This window comes from Dysidea avara, chromosome 4 (genome assembly GCF_963678975.1).
Source record: "Dysidea avara chromosome 4, odDysAvar1.4, whole genome shotgun sequence".
NCBI lineage: Eukaryota > Metazoa > Porifera > Demospongiae > Dictyoceratida > Dysideidae > Dysidea > Dysidea avara.
In genome coordinates, this window is record NC_089275.1 from 15,231,230 (window position 1) to 15,251,401 (window position 20,172).

The 20,172-nt window shown below is 35.5% G+C and overlaps 2 protein-coding genes and 1 long non-coding RNA gene across 3 annotated transcripts in view; 2 read left to right on the plus strand and 1 right to left on the minus strand.

Annotated features, from left to right (window-relative positions):
- The first annotated feature begins 4,654 nt into the window (after positions 1–4,654).
- Positions 4,655–5,701, plus strand: LOC136253205 (uncharacterized). Its single transcript, XM_066045834.1, has 3 exons — positions 4,655–4,972; positions 5,040–5,246; positions 5,301–5,701. Exons 1-3 carry the CDS (start codon positions 4,703–4,705, stop codon positions 5,580–5,582), a joined length of 759 nt encoding a protein of 252 aa, XP_065901906.1. The 5' UTR covers positions 4,655–4,702; the 3' UTR covers positions 5,583–5,701.
- Positions 5,702–10,052: 4,351 nt separating this feature from the next.
- The window catches only part of LOC136253208 (uncharacterized), a 34,181-nt gene continuing 24,061 nt past the window's right edge, over positions 10,053–20,172 (minus strand). The window contains exons 5-7 of the long non-coding RNA XR_010700005.1: positions 15,198–15,653; positions 11,487–11,527; positions 10,053–10,295 (exon numbers count right to left, since the gene is read on the minus strand). This is a non-coding gene — a long non-coding RNA (uncharacterized lncRNA). The remainder of the gene's footprint in view (positions 10,296–11,486; positions 11,528–15,197; positions 15,654–20,172) is intronic.
- LOC136253207 (uncharacterized) lies at positions 12,688–13,759 on the plus strand. Its single transcript, XM_066045836.1, has 3 exons — positions 12,688–13,030; positions 13,098–13,304; positions 13,359–13,759. Exons 1-3 carry the CDS (start codon positions 12,743–12,745, stop codon positions 13,638–13,640), a joined length of 777 nt encoding a protein of 258 aa, XP_065901908.1. The 5' UTR covers positions 12,688–12,742; the 3' UTR covers positions 13,641–13,759.

Genomic DNA, 20,172 nt, shown 5'->3' on the forward strand with positions numbered 1-20,172 from the left:
CTTGTAGAGAGTTCAGCTACATTACAAGTCTACCAGTACAGATGTCAGCTAGACAAACAAGTCACTCTGTAGAGAATTTAGCTTTGTTGCAAGTTACCCTGTAGAGAGTTCAGCTGTGTGACAAGTCACCTGTAGAGAGTTCAGCCACAAAGTAAATCACTCTGTAGAGAATTCAGCTACAAACAAGTCATACAGTTAAAAAGTTCAGTAACAATAAAATCACCCTGTAGAGAGTTCAACTAGACGAGTTTGGTTGCATCACACATCTCCCTGTAGATATTTCAGCTTCAAACAAGCCACCCTGAAAAGAATTCAGCTACATTACAAGTCACCCTGTAGAGAGTTCAACTACATAAAAGTCACACTGTACAGAGCTCAGCTACATTACAAATCACCTTATAGAGAGTTCTGTTATGTAACAAACCACCCTGTAGAGAATATCTAATCCAAAACAGCCAAGCTGTAAAAAAACAGTGCGGCCCTCAAAAAGGCTATGGTGAAAAAAGATGTGAAATCCAAGGTGGCGGCCAAGAAATGGCTGTGATGGTAGGTTAATGGTAAAAATTTTAATAACAACAATTCAGGTGAATTTTTGTGCCGCTTGGTCAATTGGCACAAAATTCACCTGAATTGTCGTTATTAAATTGTTTACCATTAACCTACCATCACAGCCATTTCTTGGCCGCCACCTTGCATTTCACATCTTTTTTCACCATAGCCTTTTTGAGGGCCGCACTGTTTTTTTACAGCTTGGCTGTTTTGGATTAGATTTCATTTCTTTTTGTATTTGTATACCCCAATAGGCCGGCTTTGGGACTTTTTTAACCTATCTTTTTTTCTTTACCACAGGAAGAAGAAAGATGGAGCAGATGTACTTTAAATATTTCTGATTTTATCAGTTAATCTACAAATTATATATATATATATATAATACATATATTTATTACAGAACTCTCCATGATGGTTTCTTTGTAACTGAACACTCTACAAGGTGACTTCTTCTACTGCTCTCTCTACAGGGTGAATTGTTTGTAGCTGAACGATCTACAAGGTAACTTCTTATAGCTGATCTCTCTACAGGGTGATTTGTTTGTAGCTGAATTCTGTGCAGGTGATTTGTTTGCAGCTGAGCTCTTTACAGAATGGTTTCTTTGTAGCTGAACTCTCTACAAGGTAACTTCTTCTAACTGATCTTTCTACAAGGCAATTTGTTTGTGGCTGAATTTTCTACAGGGTGATTTCTTTGCAGCTGAACTCTCTACATGGTGGTTTCTTTGTAGCTGAACTCTCTACAAGGTAATTTCTTCTAACGGATCTCTCTACAGGGAGATTTGTTTGTAGCTGAACTCTCTACAGGTGATTTGTTTGCAGCTAAACTCTCTACATGATGGTTTCTTTGTAGCTGAGCACTCTACAAGGTAACTTCTTCTAGCTGATCTTTCTACAGGGTGATTTGTTTGTAGCTGAACTCTCTACAAGGAAACTTCTTCTAGCTGATCTCTCTACAGGGAGATTTGTTTGTAGCTGAACTCTCTACAGGGTGATTTGTTTGTAGCTGAACTCTCTACAAGGAAACTTCTTCTTGCTGATCTCTCTACAGGGAGATTTGTTTGTAGCTGAACTCTCTACAGGTAATTTGTTTGCAGCTGAACTCTCTACATGATGGTTTCTTTGTAGCTGAACTCTCTACAAGGTAACTTCTTCTAGCTGATCTCTCTACAGGGAGATTTGTTTGTAGCTGAAATCTCTACATGATGGTTTCTTTGTAGCTGAATTCTCAGCAAGGTAACTTCTTCTATTAATCTCTCTACATGGTGGTTTCTTTGTAGCTGAACTCTACAAGGTGATTTCTTCTAGCTGAACTATCTCTTTCCATATTTGCATGAACTCCCTACAAGGTAACTTCTTCTAGCTGATCTCTCTACAGGGTGAATTGTTTGTAGCTGATCTCTCTACTGGTTGACTTGTTTGTAGCTGATCTCTACAGTGGCGGATTTAGGGGGGGTTTCAAAGGTTTCCACGGAAACCCCCTTTGAAAAATGATTGCGTAACAATTAAATGTTTTAATTATCGCGGCGTGCGTCTCGATCGAGATACTCTAATAGAGCAGTCACAGTAGCTACTAAAGTAGTGTGTAGGAAGTTATTTAATATATTTTATGTACTATTACTAGGCTGTGACCTTTTTTTTTTTTTTTTTGGTCTCACCTTACCAAACCAGACGATGTAGTGCAAACTTTTGCGTATCTCATGTCAATATATATTTCCACCTTCTAAACTGGAAACCTCCTTTATAAATTCCTAGATCCGCCACTGCTCTATACAGGTTACTTGTTTCTAGTTGATCTCTTGAATTCTCTTCAGGGTGACTGCTCTATTAGGATGAGTGCTCTATTAGAGTATCTCGATTCGCACTTGCTGCACCAAGTTGGATTTCGTGTTATAACTCCGTGGCTTTAAGTCTGATTCTTCTACACCATTGAAGAGCCTTTCTAAGATGATTACTCCATCTGTACAGCAATTTTCAAAGCATTAGCCCAAACGGTTTATCTGGTAGGCGTGGCAAGCAGTCGTATTTTATTAGCTAATCTCGATTGCGTAATTGTTACACACTGTTGGTTTTTCGTTGTATCTTCTTGGTTTTTAGCTCGATTTCTTTCAAACCACAAAAGGTTTGAGGTTCAATAGTTAACCTATTCACCCACCAATTTTCAGCTTCTTCCCATACGCGGTTTACCCTGTAGGCGTGACAATATATTGGTGTTATTTTTCGTGAATAATCGCTCATAACTCTTTGTCTGTTTATCGTATTTCAGCCAAAGTTGGTACCGAGATGCGCCTTTGTACCCCCTTCTGTGTGCCAAATTGCAAGGCAATCGCATATGGCGTTCGCGTTTTATAGCAGTTTTTGTAAGTGTGCGAAAAGAGGAAGAAAAATAAGAAGAAAAAACGAAGCAACTAAGCCAATTTTTGAAGTCGAATATCTCGGGAACGCTTGAAGCGATTTCGCTCAAATTTGGAATGTGGAGTGCTGATGTTGGAGGGCGTGTCCACAGCAAAAATCGTCTTGTTTCATCAAAGCAGCACAGAGCTACGGAGGTGCGAAAATTGCGTTTTCGTTCTTCTTGTCAATATACTCACGGGTGTTGCGCGCCTGCTTCTTGGGCCGCACGACACACTACCGTGTGTCTTGATCTTAGTAACTTGATATCAAACAACAAACAATCAAATACAATAAGATGATGTACAGCAGAATTTATCAGTATGTTGGGTCCAATTTGTTTACAAGTATGGTATGAAGCCTTTATGAGCTACCCCATACATCCATGGGATAGCCTAGAGCTATTTTTTATATATATATATATATTGAATTTTGGAAAATTACCCTTATGGGCATATTTGACAAATTAAACTTCTGAAACACATCATTATAAGTTTAATTCCTGGGTAGAATAAACCATAGATACCTTAATTATAGGAAAACGTATAGAATATTTAAAGTTATGTTTGCTCAAATATGGCAAAACAGTAGACATGCATATACAGTAATACAGAGCCAATTATTACACAAAACACTACAAGCAGAACACATGTTTAGTAACTCTGCATTGATAATGTTTAACACTTTTATTGAGAAAATATTATATATAAAATGTTCATGAGATAACTGGGAATATAGCAAAAGAATTTAACAATTAATCACTTGCATATTTGAACTGTAGCATGGCTTGAGAATTTTTGACCAGTTATTAATCCTGTTTTTCTTGGGATACTTTGAAGGCTTGCTGATCAGAGTGAAACCAAATTCAGAATATTTCCAATGTTTACCTTGTGATACTTCAAAAGAAACTTAACATGCATCAAAAACTTATAGTTAAAAAGACCTTGTTTAGACAGAGAAGTGTAGTAAGCATTCCCTACTTTAAAAATAAAATAATAAAACTCGTCTAACTGTGAGCCATATGACTACAAATGTACAGTACTAAAAGTTACTGTATATTATGAGTAATTTATACGTCAGAGTATTTCATCGGAGATATTTACGTTAGCACAAAGGTCTATTTAATTCCATTCTAACTAATGGTTTGTGATCAAATAGTTTCTTGCTTATCTTAGTGGGGACCAAATTAAGACAAAGTACTGGAGTAGCCACAATCTTGAAACAACTTTTTCAATGCAGGTAAATCCTTCCAGATCAACTTTTATTGCTGAAATTTACCTGTGCATATTGGAGGTACAATACATAGACAAACACCTAGCTATATGGTGGATGCTTTGTGGCCATGGTGTTGGGTAGTTTATACTCCTCAAGCATGTATTCATTGTTTACAATCTGTCTTTCAATATTTAGCCCTCTTCATCTACAAATGAGTTCAGGCACAAATGCTCGGATTTCATTTACAATAGCAAATGAGTTATTTCTGTAAGTGTTTTGCTTTAATTTCTGCTAAATTTATTATTTCAATTCCAAGCACATTAAATTATGCTAGCAAGTGATCCAACCTTAAATAATATTAAGCAAAAGTATTTAATCTTGTTAAGTGTTTACAGTAAATAATAACAAGGGTCACTTTGAGTGATGACATAAACTCCTTGAACCACAAATTTCAAAGGACCAACTTTGTATAAAAGAGCGACAGACACAGCCATGCTCACATCAACTTTGCTGTTCAAAGTCAAGCATTTTCAAAGATTTAATTGCGATGAAATTATTCACAGTGCTCATTGGATGTTTTCTGATCGTCATCAGTTGTCAGATGCGATTTGGTAGTGCTGCTCCTACTGATGTGGAGGATGCAGAGTCTGTGGAGGATGAAGAGCCTTTTCATGAGATTTCCAAACGATCCACCTCCTCTGCTGTGACTGAGTATATTGAAGCAATGCAGGGTGCCAGAAATTATCACTTCACTCATTATCGCTGTCGTCTGCGTAGCATATTTCTAAGAGCTCAAGAGAAAGTTCATATGATGCCTGTAAGTTCATCCATTATACAAAGTTTGAATGTGAAACGTGTAATAATAAAATTAACTTTTACTGTAGGTAACTCCATGTAGAATAATACACAATCCTCTTCCGCCAGCACTCCAGCAACGTTACGACCAACTAAGTTCACCGATGTGTACAGATGTCACACATCTCTGGGCAATGCTATACAACATACTACTAAATTCTAATTATAATGATGTGCATATAAGGCACCTTGTATGCCAAATCTCACAAGCAATCTACCATCTTGAGACAATCAATGTAAGCATACACACACCTTTCATACATTTACTAACTACACTTTTCTTTTCACAGAGGTTTCTAGCACGGCCATATTGTCCAACGTTCTCCATTAATGAGTATATACTAATATTTAATGCTTGGTTCAACTACTACACGCTCCATAGTCCTCCTCTGTATTGTACGCTGAGAACATTACAAGCAAGCACATTTCGGTTGCAAGATTACCGTGGCCGTGGTGTTCATATGTCGGACGCCAATCCTTCTGAGACTAGCCTTTTAGACTGTAATTGGCAAGTTTGTGGTCCACCACCACCTGGAGCCCGTAATGATGCTAATCCCGGACCTTTATCATAAATCTCAAACATTCTGAACTTTACCAACTGTAGCTATTTAGATGTTGTGTACACTTACATAATATTATTGTAATTGTACAAATTTGTATTAAAAGTATAAAATATATTTGCTTACAACAATTTTGGTACATCTGGTTATGGGTAACAATCAAATATATGACTTTAGCGTAGGTGTAAACATGCCACTCAGGATTTAATACTGCTTAAGCAATATCTTGATATTGCCCGGGAAATATCATGGGAATGTGGTTTGCTCATGGCTTTGATGCCCAAAGATACAGTATGTATGCTTTGACTTGTTCTATTGAGTGACAAACAGGATTACATTGTGGGATTCAGTGTTAGTTTCTTAGCCACACTGAGTGTACTTGTAAAATTATACACTGAGTTAATTGTTAATAAAGTATTTTCTATGATGAAGGATCACTAATAAAATAACAGTTTGGGCAAAGGATGAATGCATATATACGTTTTGCATATCACGTGTTAGCCATTGAGCAGACCACGGAACAAAATCACTATATTGAAATAGATTAATACTTTAGTAACCTATTCACTGTCACAAATACTGTAGCCTTAGTGTAGTGCAAAAATGTAAAAATAAGAACTCAAACCCACAATCATAAGTTGTAATGTGTATTGAAGCATAATGAAGCATGGATAACATTCTGAAGGCTATTATAAGCCTGCACTTTTAAAACCACTTTCGAACCTCAGATACCAGCATATAAAACAAATGGGGTGAGTGCTCTGTAGTTATTAAGTGAGTGTGTGATGTATATCACGTACACCACGGCTACTTGGGATTTGTTTATATATACACCTGCAGCTCTTGGAATTTAGCTTTGGGCGTATATATCAGCAAATCCCTGGTCTTCATCAACTTACTACTGTGTCTCAATAACCATTAAACACTACCCCATTAGGGGCTTATAAGTCAATATAGCAGGAAGTCAGATGCTTAACACTGAAAACTTCTTGATGTAAAAATCATATCAGTTCTAGTTGGTGACTTTGATCTCCAGGTACCTAGCAGTCTTGTCTGAAGAGCCACACAGTCTGGGACTTGCAATTCTCTCCGCATTCAGTCTCTACTTAACATAGCAATACATATTGGTGTGTAAACAGGGGAGTTACAGGTGTTAGAGCCTTTCACTTTTATTTTAGAGGAGACTGAGCCCCTCCAACTTTTAATATTGAAATACCGTATTAAACAGTCAGCTTTTTAAATAGACTAGTCGTGTGCTTAAATAAAATATTAACATGCATTTTCAAACAAAATTCAACTCCCAGATTCAAATTTACTAGGTTGTCATTTTTTTGAAAAATTCTGTGGGTTATTCCCCCTAGATAGAGTATGCATGCTTCGCACACTGTTACCACCCTTTTAGCCACTTCACATACAATTTTGTTGGTACACCCCTTTAAGCCTTGCTATATATAAGTTGAGTTGTGGGTAGTGCGTCGATAGCTTATTGTGCTGATTATTATCAATACTATACAATACATTATCGTATTGACGATTATCACATTTATATGGCCAGTGTTTGGCTTACGTGAAATTATTTCTCCAAACCTTGAGGCAGTTAAACAATATCTTCTTGCCTGAAACCATGCACTTGACAAATGCTGCTCTCTTGTGTTACGCTCTATTTCTTGAGCAGCATCTACAGTGACTACAAGACTCTCCTTGAATGCATCTATGGTCCCCTTAAATCTCTCTACACTCGGTATATTAACATCAGGTTGTTGTTGTACCACTTGAAACTGTTCCACATAATCAGAATCTAGTAAGACAGAGATACCAAGATGGTCACCTTTTACCATTTTTAATAACTCGGGAATCAGTTCTTTGGAATTTCCGTGGCCTGGGATCAAAATCTACTAACTGGCATGGGTTGATCCCTTGTTTTCCATCACCTGCCAGCATACCACTCTTTGTCCTACAACATTGTGTGATGTATTCATTGAAGCTGCTGCGGTAGGCAAAACGGCACATCTCAGGCCTACAGAACAATATGCAAACCTTGTTTTAAACTGATACACTAATTTTGACAGTATTAGGCATGCCGCAAAAATTGGATGAGATTCTCATACGATAGATAACACGCGAAGCAATTGATGCACTGTCCGGGAATTGACACTTTGAACTTCAAGCAAAAAAGAGATGGGATGCAAGGGAGAAAAAAGTAAGTCCATCGTCTATGTATTATACCAACTATTACTTCACGAAATACGTAGAAGAAAACTTGATAGTTGATCAAATTTTAGAAATACAATCTGTGCTACGTATGTACAGCAATAAACTAACATGGCCAAGGTAGGGGTTACATTTTACTCAAGGTGATGATACTCCTTGTTTAAGCACTCTTTTGTACAATTTCTAATTTTTCTTTATGCTTGTACCACATTAGAAAGCATGCACATTTAGCATATATTGTACTACACAAATATGAACCACATCAGATATTTATGAACACTCTTCATGCTACTTTTATGTTAACAAAATGTTTTACTTGTATAGCAGTTAGCCACTTTAGGGACTTTCCCCTACACCATAACAAGGTGTACTGAAATACCTAACACTAATTAGTACCACATAACCACACTACATATATGGTAAGTTTTATAATGGCTTCTAATACCATACAAATTAAAAGCCATATCATTGACCACTGATGTAAAATTTGGATGTCACAGAACCTACATTATGTACACAGATATAACTTTGTACTTCACCCCTTAAAAGTCCATGTCACTGTTAGCTACATGTGATCATATCCAACAAATCTATGCACACTCTTCTGTGTGTCTATTTGTTACAATTTGTGTGATATATAGACTGACATAACATTCATAAAGCCTAAACCACAACACCTACAGTAAAGGAAATGAAGGATTAACTGTACACAATTATGAATTCATGTTCAAGTGTCTCCTGCGATTCCTGATCTGTTACTAACATTTGAATTCAAAGAGCGTGTGTTGTCCAGCATGTATGCTGCATATGTGACTGGATTTCCGAAAAGGTACCTTTTCCACACATTTTACATCCCAGCAAACAACACTTGACTCCTTATACTGATTAACCTACTCTTAGTTTCAAAATGAAGTCCGATACCTTAGCTGCACTCTTGGAAAATTTCAGGCAATTATATGCAATGACGAAAAAGTTATGAAGCTTCGAAGTTCAAAATATGTTTGTGTGGGAAAAGTATCTTTTCGCAAATTCGGTCACATATGTGGGTACATGCATAGCTGTAATGCCATCACTTTAAATTTGAAGTTTATGTAAACCAATCATCCATTGGTGGCTCGTACTGCATGTTAAATATATGTGAAGTACAGCTTCAATGGTTAACATGTAAACTATATATAAGTGCCTACTTGTCAGTGTTGGTCTGTAATGTAATTCATAGCACTAAAAATGAACATTATTTAATTTATTTGTATCCACAAAATTATCATATGACCTGAACTTTTAATAAATTTAATCATTGACTTCTTGCAGTGTATAGGAAATACCCTAGTAAATTCTGGTACCATGAAAGTGCATTTCATGAGCAAAGAATTGTTATACAGTCAGTATAATTACCAGAAATATTAGAAAAATAAAGCTGCCATAAAAAAATTGCGACTGGGTTTGTAAAAATGGAAACACATGCACATAGATACACACCTTCAGCTACCATGCTAGCATGGTCATGCATACCCATTAAAACAGACGTGTGTATTACTCAGTTGCAATGAGTCAGTACAGGAAAATCCCCCAGTAAGTTCAGACCATGTCCCAAAGGTAAAGGTATGGGCTCCCAAACTTTCTCCTGGATTTTCACCCATTGTGTAAGACATGGACAGTTGGCATTTGCTTCCTTGGTTAACACCAGGTTAACACCTGGTTAACACCTACCCATTGATGTTACATCTGGGTGGACTGCTTCCTTACTTACACCAGGTAACCATCTAAACAGATGGGTTGGTTGTAAAGTTTCTTGCTGAAGGAAACAACAGCAATGATAGCAACTGGGCATAACCGGGAATCAAACTGGAATTTAACCTTTCAATTACCATGGTGATGATCTAGCCGCTAAGGTATGATGCCTCTCACACACATACACACACACACACACACACACACACACACACACACACACACACACACACACACACACACACACACACATGCAAATCTGAACATTCTCTAAATGTTACAGCCCAGTTTTGACTAAATGTCAAGCTATTAAACTCCTAATCTGCCGTTATGACCACGTAGGTAAATTGCAAGTGTGTGGAACACCAAATCAGATCACAATTTTCTGTGAACAACAACATCTTTAATTTTGAAATAAGTATCATTATGTATTCAAAAAGTGTAAATTTAAACAAAAACATGGAGGCTAAACCAAACTACTGTATACTAAAGTAAGAGAAGTATAATTATGCATAACATATTTGTATACATTACCTCTAGTTCTGATATTTTAAAAGTGTATTTTATGTGATAAATTTATTACATTAAAATCATCTGACACTAAAGGTGTATGCAATGTGATATTTTAGTAGTGCCACATCAAACTGTTTGGATTTTTTATATTTGTTTGATGTTAGAAAATGTTATAAACTTTACCATATACTGCCATACAGTGTGTTCATGTAGTACTATGGGTGATTCAACACATCTTGGTGTAGAAAAGTCCCCAGAACAACTTTGTATCTACAGCACATACATACATATATATAAATAATCCAAGCATATACGTACATTAGAGGCAAGGGATGTTTACAGCATACAATAGTGGGAGTGTATTCTCATTACATGGCCTCACAATGGTGGAATGAATTACCCACTGAACATAATTAGCTGTTAACAACAATCATTCTAATTTTGTTCTTGTAATTTTTAAAACAATATTAATTTTCTGATTTTCTTATATATGAATTGTAAATCTGTGTCCATGTGCTGTGTACTTGTTATGGTGTGTCTGTAGTTGTGTGCTGCTTTGACAAGGAAAGAAGATTAGTTGCCAATTGCCACAGGGTATTTTTTATAAATCAATTAATTCAGTTAAAGTATTCCTGTTTTACATGCTAACAAAATGAAGTGAAATGTAAATGACCACTCAAAAATGAAATAGCTACACATGATTTTGATGACTTGATCAAATAGCCTTAAACAGCAAAGAACTTCATTATATGAATTACATTATAGACCCACATTGACAAGTAGGCACTTATATGGATTACATGTTAACCATTGAAGTTGTACTTCACATATTTTCTTATATAAACTATTTCTATAATGAAGTGGTAATAATTGGTTTTTAACAAGTCACCATGGTAAATAATTGTTTAAAAATGTGAAACAGGTATTCTTGAGTACTTCTTAAGACGCATGCTATAATTAAAAAAAGTTATTAAGGCTTTACAGCACAAGTGCTGAAGGTCTGTAGGACACCTGGTCCTACAGCCTGTTTAAAGTTGTTACAGAAACTGTGTTTGAAAAGGTGGAGAAAGGAGAAAAAATACAACACATCCATTGTTAATCTGTACATCATCACCATTTAGATATATACCATGCTAGCTTTTGTTTACAACCTACATATTTCCATATGTGTAGTAACGTACAATAATGTAAACATCAAGGTACTTATTCAGTAAACAGATTATAACATTTGGGTATACAAATTTACTGTATTTTATGAACAAATAATGATGTATGGGATAGTTGCCTCTGAAAGACTTTGATGTCAACACTTTATCAAATTCAGCATGCTAAGAAACTGAAAATAAAATTATTAACTTAGAACTACAACTCCCTCTATATAAATTATATGCTGAATTCACACCATTTAAATATTGTGGAAAAATATTTATCGTAGAAAAACTCCCACACAAGAGAATGTACCTTGCTCAGTTCAAGTCATGTTGATTATTAATTTGATCAAACTATTATTAAACAATAATCACATCTAATAAGATTAATTACATACAGCAGAATATATCAGTATAATTATTGGTTTCACTATTTGTTTACAAGCATGGTGAGTCAAAGTGTATGAAGCCTTTGTTAGTTGCCCCATACATCCATGATACAGCCTAGTACAAATATGGCTAAATACATTATACTTACAACTTTGTATGTGATTTACACAAAACACTACAAGCAGACCATGCACACACTTAGTAACTCTGTATTGATAACCTTTAATAAAATGTTGATGAGATAACTGGGAATATACAGTACCAATAAAATTAATTGACACTTGCATATTTGAGCTGTAGCATGGCTTGAGAAATTTTAACCAATTATTAATCCTGTTTTTCTTGGGATACTTTGAAGGCTTGCTGATCAGAGTGAAACTAAATTCTGAATATTTCTCAAAGTTTACCTTGTGATGCTTCAAAAGAAACTTAATTATGCATCACAAATTTATAATTGAAAGATTATCTTAAGACAGAAAAGTGTAGTAAACATTTCCTACTTACTAAAAGTAATAAAATTTGTCGAACTGCGAGGCAGATGACTACAAATGTACAGTACTACTAGTTACTGTATATGTAATAATTTATATGTCAGAGTATTTCATCGGAGATATTTACGTTAGTACAAAGGTCTATATGACAAACAACTCAGGTAAATCCTCCCAGACCAACTTTTATTGTTGAAATTTACCTGTACATAATGGAGGTATAATACATAGCCAAACACCTAGCTATAATTATGGTGGATGCTTTGTGACCATGGTGTTGCATAGTTTATACTCCTCAAGCATGTATTCATTGTTTACAATCTGTCTTGCAATATTTAGCCCTCTTCACCTACAAATGATTTCAGGCACAAGTACTCGAATTTCATTTACAGAAGCAACTGAGTTATTTCTGTAAGTGTTTTGCTTTAATTTCTGCTAAATTTATTATTTCAATTCCAAGCAATTTAAATTATGCTAGCAAGTGATCCAACCTTAAATAATATTAAGCAAAAATATTTAATCTTGTTAAGTGTTTACAGTAAATAATAACATGGGTCACTTTGAGTGATGACATAAACTCCTTGAACCACAAATTTCAAAGGACCAACTTTGTATAAAAGAGCGACAGACACAGCCATGCTCACATCAACTTTGCTGTTCAAAGTCAAGCATCATCAAAGATTTAATTGCGATGAAACTACTCACAGTGCTCATAGGATGTTTTCTGATCGTCATCAGTTGTCAGATGCGATTTGGTAATGCTGCTCCTACTGATGTGGAGGATGAAGATCCAGTGGACGATGAAGAGTCTGTGAAGGATGAAGAGCCTTTTCATGAGATTTCCAAACGATCCACCTCCTCTGCTGTGACTGAGTATATTGAAGCAATGCAGGGTGCCAGAAATTATCACTTCACTCATTATCGCTGTCGTCTGCGTAGCATATTTCTAAGAGCTCAAGAGAAAGTTCATATGATGCCTGTAAGTTCATCCATTATACAAAGTTTGAATGTGAAACGTGTAATAATAAAATTAACTTTTACTGTAGGTAACTCCATGTAGAATAATACACAATCCTCTTCCGCCAGCACTCCAGCAACGTTACGACCAACTAAGTTCACCGATGTGTACAGATGTCACACATCTCTGGGCAATGCTATACAACATACTACTAAATTCTAATTATAATGATGTGCATATAAGGCACCTTGTATGCCAAATCTCACAAGCAATCTACCATCTTGAGACAATCAATGTAAGCATACACACACCTTTCATACATTTACTAACTACACTTTTCTTTTCACAGAGGTTTCTAGCACGGCCATATTGTCCAACGTTCTCCATTAATGAGTATATACTAATATTTAATGCTTGGTTCAACTACTACACGCTCCATAGTCCTCCTCTGTATTGTACGCTGAGAACATTACAAGCAAGCACATTTCGGTTGCAAGATTACCGTGGCCGTGGTGTTCATATGTCGGACGCCAATCCTTCTGAGACTAGCCTTTTAGACTGTAATTGGCAAGTTTGTGGTCCACCACCACCTGGAGCCCGTAATGATGCTAATCCCGGACCTTTATCATAAATCTCAAACATTCTGAACTTTACCAACTGTAGCTATTTAGATGTTGTGTACACTTACATAATATTATTGTAATTGTACAAATTTGTATTAAAAGTATAAAATATATTTGCTTACAACAATTTTGGTACATCTGGTTATGGGTAACAATCAAATATATGACTTTAGCGTAGGTGTAAACATGCCACTCAGGATTTAATACTGCTTAAGCAATATCTTGATATTGCCCGGGAAATATCATGGGAATGTGGTTTGCTCATGGCTTTGATGCCCAAAGATACAGTATGTATGCTTTGACTTGTTCTATTGAGTGACAAACAGGATTACATTGTGGGATTCAGTGTTAGTTTCTTAGCCACACTGAGTGTACTTGTAAAATTATACACTGAGTTAATTGTTAATAAAGTATTTTCTATGATGAAGGATCACTAATAAAATAACAGTTTGGGCAAAGCATGAACGCATATATACGTTTTGCATATCACGTGTTAGCCATTGAGCAGACCACGGAACAAAATCACTATATTGAAATAGATTAATACTTTAGTAACCTACTCACTGTCACAAATACTGTAGCCTTAGTGTAGTGCAAAAATGTAAAAATAAGAACTCAAACCCACAATCATAAGTTGTAATGTGTATTGAAGCATAATGAAGCATGGATAACATTCTGAAGGCTATTATAAGCCTGCACTTTTAAAACCACTTTCGAACCTCAGATACCAGCATATAAAACAAATGGGGTGAGTGCTCTGTAGTTATTAAGTAAGTGTGTGATGTATATCACGTACACCACGGCTACTTGGGATTTGTTTATATATACACCTGCAGCTCTTGGAATTTAGCTTTGGGCGTATATATATCAGCAAATCCCTGGTCTTCATCAACTTACTACTGTGTCTCAATAACCATTAAACACTACCCCATTAGGGGCTTATAAGTCAATATAGCAGGAAGTCAGATGCTTAACACTGAAAACTTCTTGATGTAAAAATCATATCAGTTCTAGTTGGTGACTTTGATCTCCAGGTACCTAGCAGTCTTGTCTGAAGAGCCACACAGTCTGGGACTTGCAATTCTCTCCGCATTCAGTCTCTACTTAACATAGCAATACATATTGGTGTGTAAACAGGGGAGTTACAGGTGTTAGAGCCTTTCACTTTTATTTTAGAGGAGACTGAGCCCCTCCAACTTTTAATATTGAAATACCGTATTAAACAGTCAGCTTTTTAAATAGACTAGTCGTGTGCTTAAATAAAATATTAACATGCATTTTCAAACAAAATTCAACTCCCAGATTCAATTTTACTAGGTTGTCATTTTTTTGAAAAATTCTGTGGGTTATTCCCCCTAGATAGAGTATGCATGCTTCGCACACTGTTACCACCCTTTTAGCCACTTCACATACAATTTTGTTGGTACACCCCTTTAAGCCCTGCTATATATACGTTGAGTTGTGGGTAGTGCGTCGATAGCTTATTGTGCTGATTATTATCAATACTATACAATACATTATCGTATTGACGATTATCACATTTATATGGCCAGTGTTTGGCTTACGTGAAATTGTTTCTCCAAACCTTGAGGCAGTTAAACAATATCTTCTTGCCTGAAACCATGCACTTGACAAATGCTGCTCTCTTGTGTTACGCTCTATTTCTTGAGCAGCATCTACAGTGACTACAAGACTCTCCTTGAATGCATCTATGGTCCCCTTAAATCTCTCTACACTTGGTATATTAACATCAGATGGTTGTTGTGCCACTTGAAACTGTTCCACATAATCAGAATCTAGTAAGACAGAGATACCAAGATGGTCACCTTTTACCATTTTTAATAGCTCGGGAATTCGAATCAGTTCTTTGGAATTTCAGTGGCCTGGGATCAAAATCTACTAACTGGCATGGGTTGATCCCTTGTTTTCCATCACCTGCCAGCATACCACTCTTTGTCCTACAACATTGTGTGATGTATTCATTGAAGCTGCTGCGGTAGGCAAAACGGCACATCTCAGGCCTACAGAACAATATGCAAACCTTGTTTTAAACTGATACTCTAATTTTGACAGTATTAGGCATGCCGCAAAAATTGGATGAGATTCTCATGCAATAGATAACACGCAAAGCAATTGATGCACTGTCCGGGAATTGACACTTTCAATTTCAAGCAAAAAAGAGATGGGATGCAAGGGAGAAAAAAGTAAGTCCATCATCTATGTATTATACCAACTATTACTTCATGAAATAGAAGAAAACTTGATAGTTGATCAAATTTTAGAAATACAATCCGTACTACGTATGTACAGCAATAAACTAACATGGCCAAGGTAGGGGTTACATTTTACTCAAGGTGATGATACTCCTTGTTTAAGCATTCTTTTGTACAATTTCTAATTTTTCTTTATGCTTGTACCACATTAGAAAGCATGCACATTTAGCATATATTGTACTACACAAATATGAACCACATCAGATATTTATGAACACTCTTCATGCTACTTTTATGTTAACAAAATGTTTTACTTTATAGCAGTTAGCCACTTTAGGGACTTTCCCCTACACCATAACAAGGTGTACTGAATACCCAACACTAATTAGTACCACATGACTACACTACATATATGGTAAGTTTTATAATGGCTTCTAATTCCAAACAAATTAAAAGCCATATCATTGACCACTGATGTAAATGGTAGCAAAGTTGGATGTCACAGAACCTACAATTATGTATACAGATATAACTTTGTACTTCCCCCCTTAAAAGTCCATGCCACTGTTAGCTAAACATGATCATATTCAACTAAACTATGCACACTCTTCTGTGTGTCTATTTGTTACAATTTGTGTGATATATAGACTGACATAACATTCATAAAGCCTAAACCACAACACCTACAGTAAAGGAAATAAAGGATTAACTGTACACAATTATGGATTCATGTTCGAGTGTCTCCTGCAATTCCTGTTCTGTTACTAAAATTTGAAATCAAAGAGTATGTATTCTCCAGCATGTATGCTGTATAATGTGACTGGATTTGCGAAAGGGTACCTTTTCCACACATTTACATCCCAGCAAACAAAATGATGTAACACTTGACTCCTTATACTGATTAACCTGCTTTTAGTTTCAAAATGAAGCCCGCTGCCTTAGCTGCACTCTTGGAACGTTTCAGGCAATTATATGCAATGACAAAAAAGTTATGAAGCTTCGAAGTTCAAAATATGGGTTAAATTTTGTGTGGGAAAAAGTATCTTTTTGCAAATCCGGTCACATATGTGGGTACATGCATAGCTGTAATGCCATCACTTTAAATTTGAAGTTTATGTAAACCAATCATCCATTGGTGGCTAGCTTGTATTGCATGTTAAATATATGTGAAGTACAACTTCAATGGTTAACATGTGAACTATATATAAGTACCTACTTGTCAGTGTTGGTCTGTAATGTAATTCATAGTACTAAAAATGAACATTATTTAATTTATTTGTATCCACAAAATTATCATATGACCTGAACTTGTAATAAATTTAATCATTGACTTCTTGCAGTGTATAGGAAATACCCTAGTAAATTCTGGTACCATGAAAGTGCATTTCATGAGCAAAGAATTGTTATACATGCAGTCAGTATAACTACCAGAAATAATAGAAAAATAAAGCTGCCATAAAAACATAGCGACTGGGTTTGTAAAAATGGACACACATGCACATAGATACACACCTTCAGCTACCATACTAGCATGGTCATGCATACCCATTAAAACAGACCTGTGTATTACTCAGTTGCTATGAGTCACTACAGGAAAACCCTCCAGTAAGTTCAGACCATGTCCCACAGGTAAAGGTATGGGCTCCCAAACTCTCACCTGGATTTTCACTCATTGTGTAAGACATGGACAGTTGGCATTTGCCTCCCTGGTTAACACCAGGTTAACACCTACCCATTGATGTTACATCTGGGTGGGCTGCTTCCTTAATTACACCAGGTAACCATCTAAACAGCTGGGTAGGTTTTTTGCTGAAGGAAACAACAGAAATGATAGCAAATGGGCATAGCCGGAAATTAAACCTGGAATTTAACCTTTCAATTACCAGGTTGATGATATAGCCGCTAAGGTATGATGCCTCATGAACACACACACACACACACACACACACACACACACACACACACACACACACACACACACACACACACACATGCAAATCTGAACTTTTTCCAAATGTTACAGCCCAGTTTTGACTAAATGTCAAGCTATTAAACTCTTAATTTGCTGTTGTGACTATGCAGGTAAATTTCACGTGTGTGGAACACCAAATCAGATCACAATTTTCTGTGAGCAACAACATCTTTAATTTTGAAATAAGTATCATTATGTACTCAGAAAGTGTAAATTTAAACAAAAACATGGAGGCTAAGCCAAACTACTGTATACTAAAGTAAGAGAAGTATAATTATGTATAACATATTTGTATACATTACCTCTATAGATGTGATATTTGTACTAGTAATAGCATGGGTAGCAGTGAAATTTGGGATAAATACCACGAGTGTTGTATTGAAATTTACCATTTTTAATACAACAAGAGTGGTATTTATCCCAAAATTTCACTGCTATACCCATGCTATTCCCAGTTAATACCATACTCGCTGTATATAGGCATGCTGTGCATTAGCGTTGCCATGTATGCAATTTGTCACTATGTACTAAATACGCGTAAACACTAATTGGCGCTACATTGTTAACATAAATTTCTAGCCAATGAAATTGCAATTACAACTTTTTCACTGCTGTCAGTGAAATACGGGATAAATTTCACTGCTACTATTGAGACTTTTGTATGGGCAGTGAATCAAGTATGGTATTAAAAAGTATATTTTATGTGATAAATTTATTACATTAAAATCATCTGACACTAAAGGTGTATGCAATGTGATATTTTAGCAGTGCCACATCAAACTGTTTGGATTTTATATATTTGTTTGATGTTAGAAAATGTTATAAACTTTACCATATACTGCCATACAGTGTGTTCTTGTAGTACTAGTTAGTATTGGGTGATTTCAACACATCTTGGTGTAGAAAAGTCCCCAGAATAACTTTGTATCTACAGCACATACATACATATATACAAATAATCCAAGCACATACGTACATTAGAGGCAAAGGATGTTTACAGCATACAATAGTGGTAGCATATTCTCATTACATGACCTCACAATGGTGGAATGAATTACCTACTGAACATAATTAGCTGTTAACAACAATCATTCTACTTTTGTTCTTGTAATTTTTAAAACAATATTAATTTTCTGATTTTCTTTTATATGAATTGTAAATCTGTGTCCATGTGCTGTGTACTTGTTATGGTGTGTCTGTAGTTGTGTGCTGCTTTGACAAGGAAAGAAGTGTAGTTGCCAATTGCCACAGGGTATTTTTTATAAATCAATTAATTCAGTTAAAATATTCCTGTTTTATATGCTAACAAAATGAAGTGAAATGTAAATGACCACTCAAAAATGAAACAGCTACACATGATTTTGATGACTTGATCAAATAGCCTTAAACAGCAAAGAACTTCATTATATGAATTACATTATAGACCCACATTGACAAGTAGGCACTTATATGGTTTACATGTTAACCATTGAAGTTGTACTTCACATATTTTCTTATATAAACTATTTCTATAATGAAGTGGTAATAATTGGTTTTTAACAAGTCACCATGGTAAATAATTGTTTAAAAATGTGAAACAGGTATTCTTGAGTACTTCTTAAGATGCATGCTATAATTAAAAAAAAGTTATTAAGGTTAATCTGTACATCATCACCATTTAGATATATACCATGCTAGCTTTTGTTTACAACCTACATATTTCCATACGTGTAGTAACGTACAATAACGTAAACATCAAGGTACTTATTCAGTAAACAGATTATAACATTTGGGTATACAAATTTACTGTATTTTATGAACAAATAGTGACGTATGGGATAGTTGCCTCTGAAAGACTTTGATGTCAACACTTTATCAAATTCAGCATGCTAAGAAACTGAAAATAAAATTATTAACTTAGAACTACAACTCCCTCTATATAAATTATAAGCTAAATTCACACCATTTAAGTGTTGTGGAAAAATATTTATCGTAGAAAAACTCCCACACAAGAGATGTACCTTGCTCAGTTCAAGTCATGTTGATTATTAATTTGATCAAACTATTATTAAACAATAATCACATCTAATAAGATTAATTACATACAGCAGAATATATCAGTATATTGGTTTCACTATTTGTTTACAAGCAAGGTGAGTCAAAGTGTATGAAGCCTTTGTTAGCTACCCCATACATCCATGATACAGCCTAGTACAAATATGGCTAAATACATTATACTTATAACTTTGTATGTGATTTACACAAAACACTACAAGCAGACCATGCACACACTTAGTAACTCTGTATTGATAACCTTTAATAAAATGTTGATGAGATAACTGGGAATATACCAATAAAATTAATTGACACTTGCAT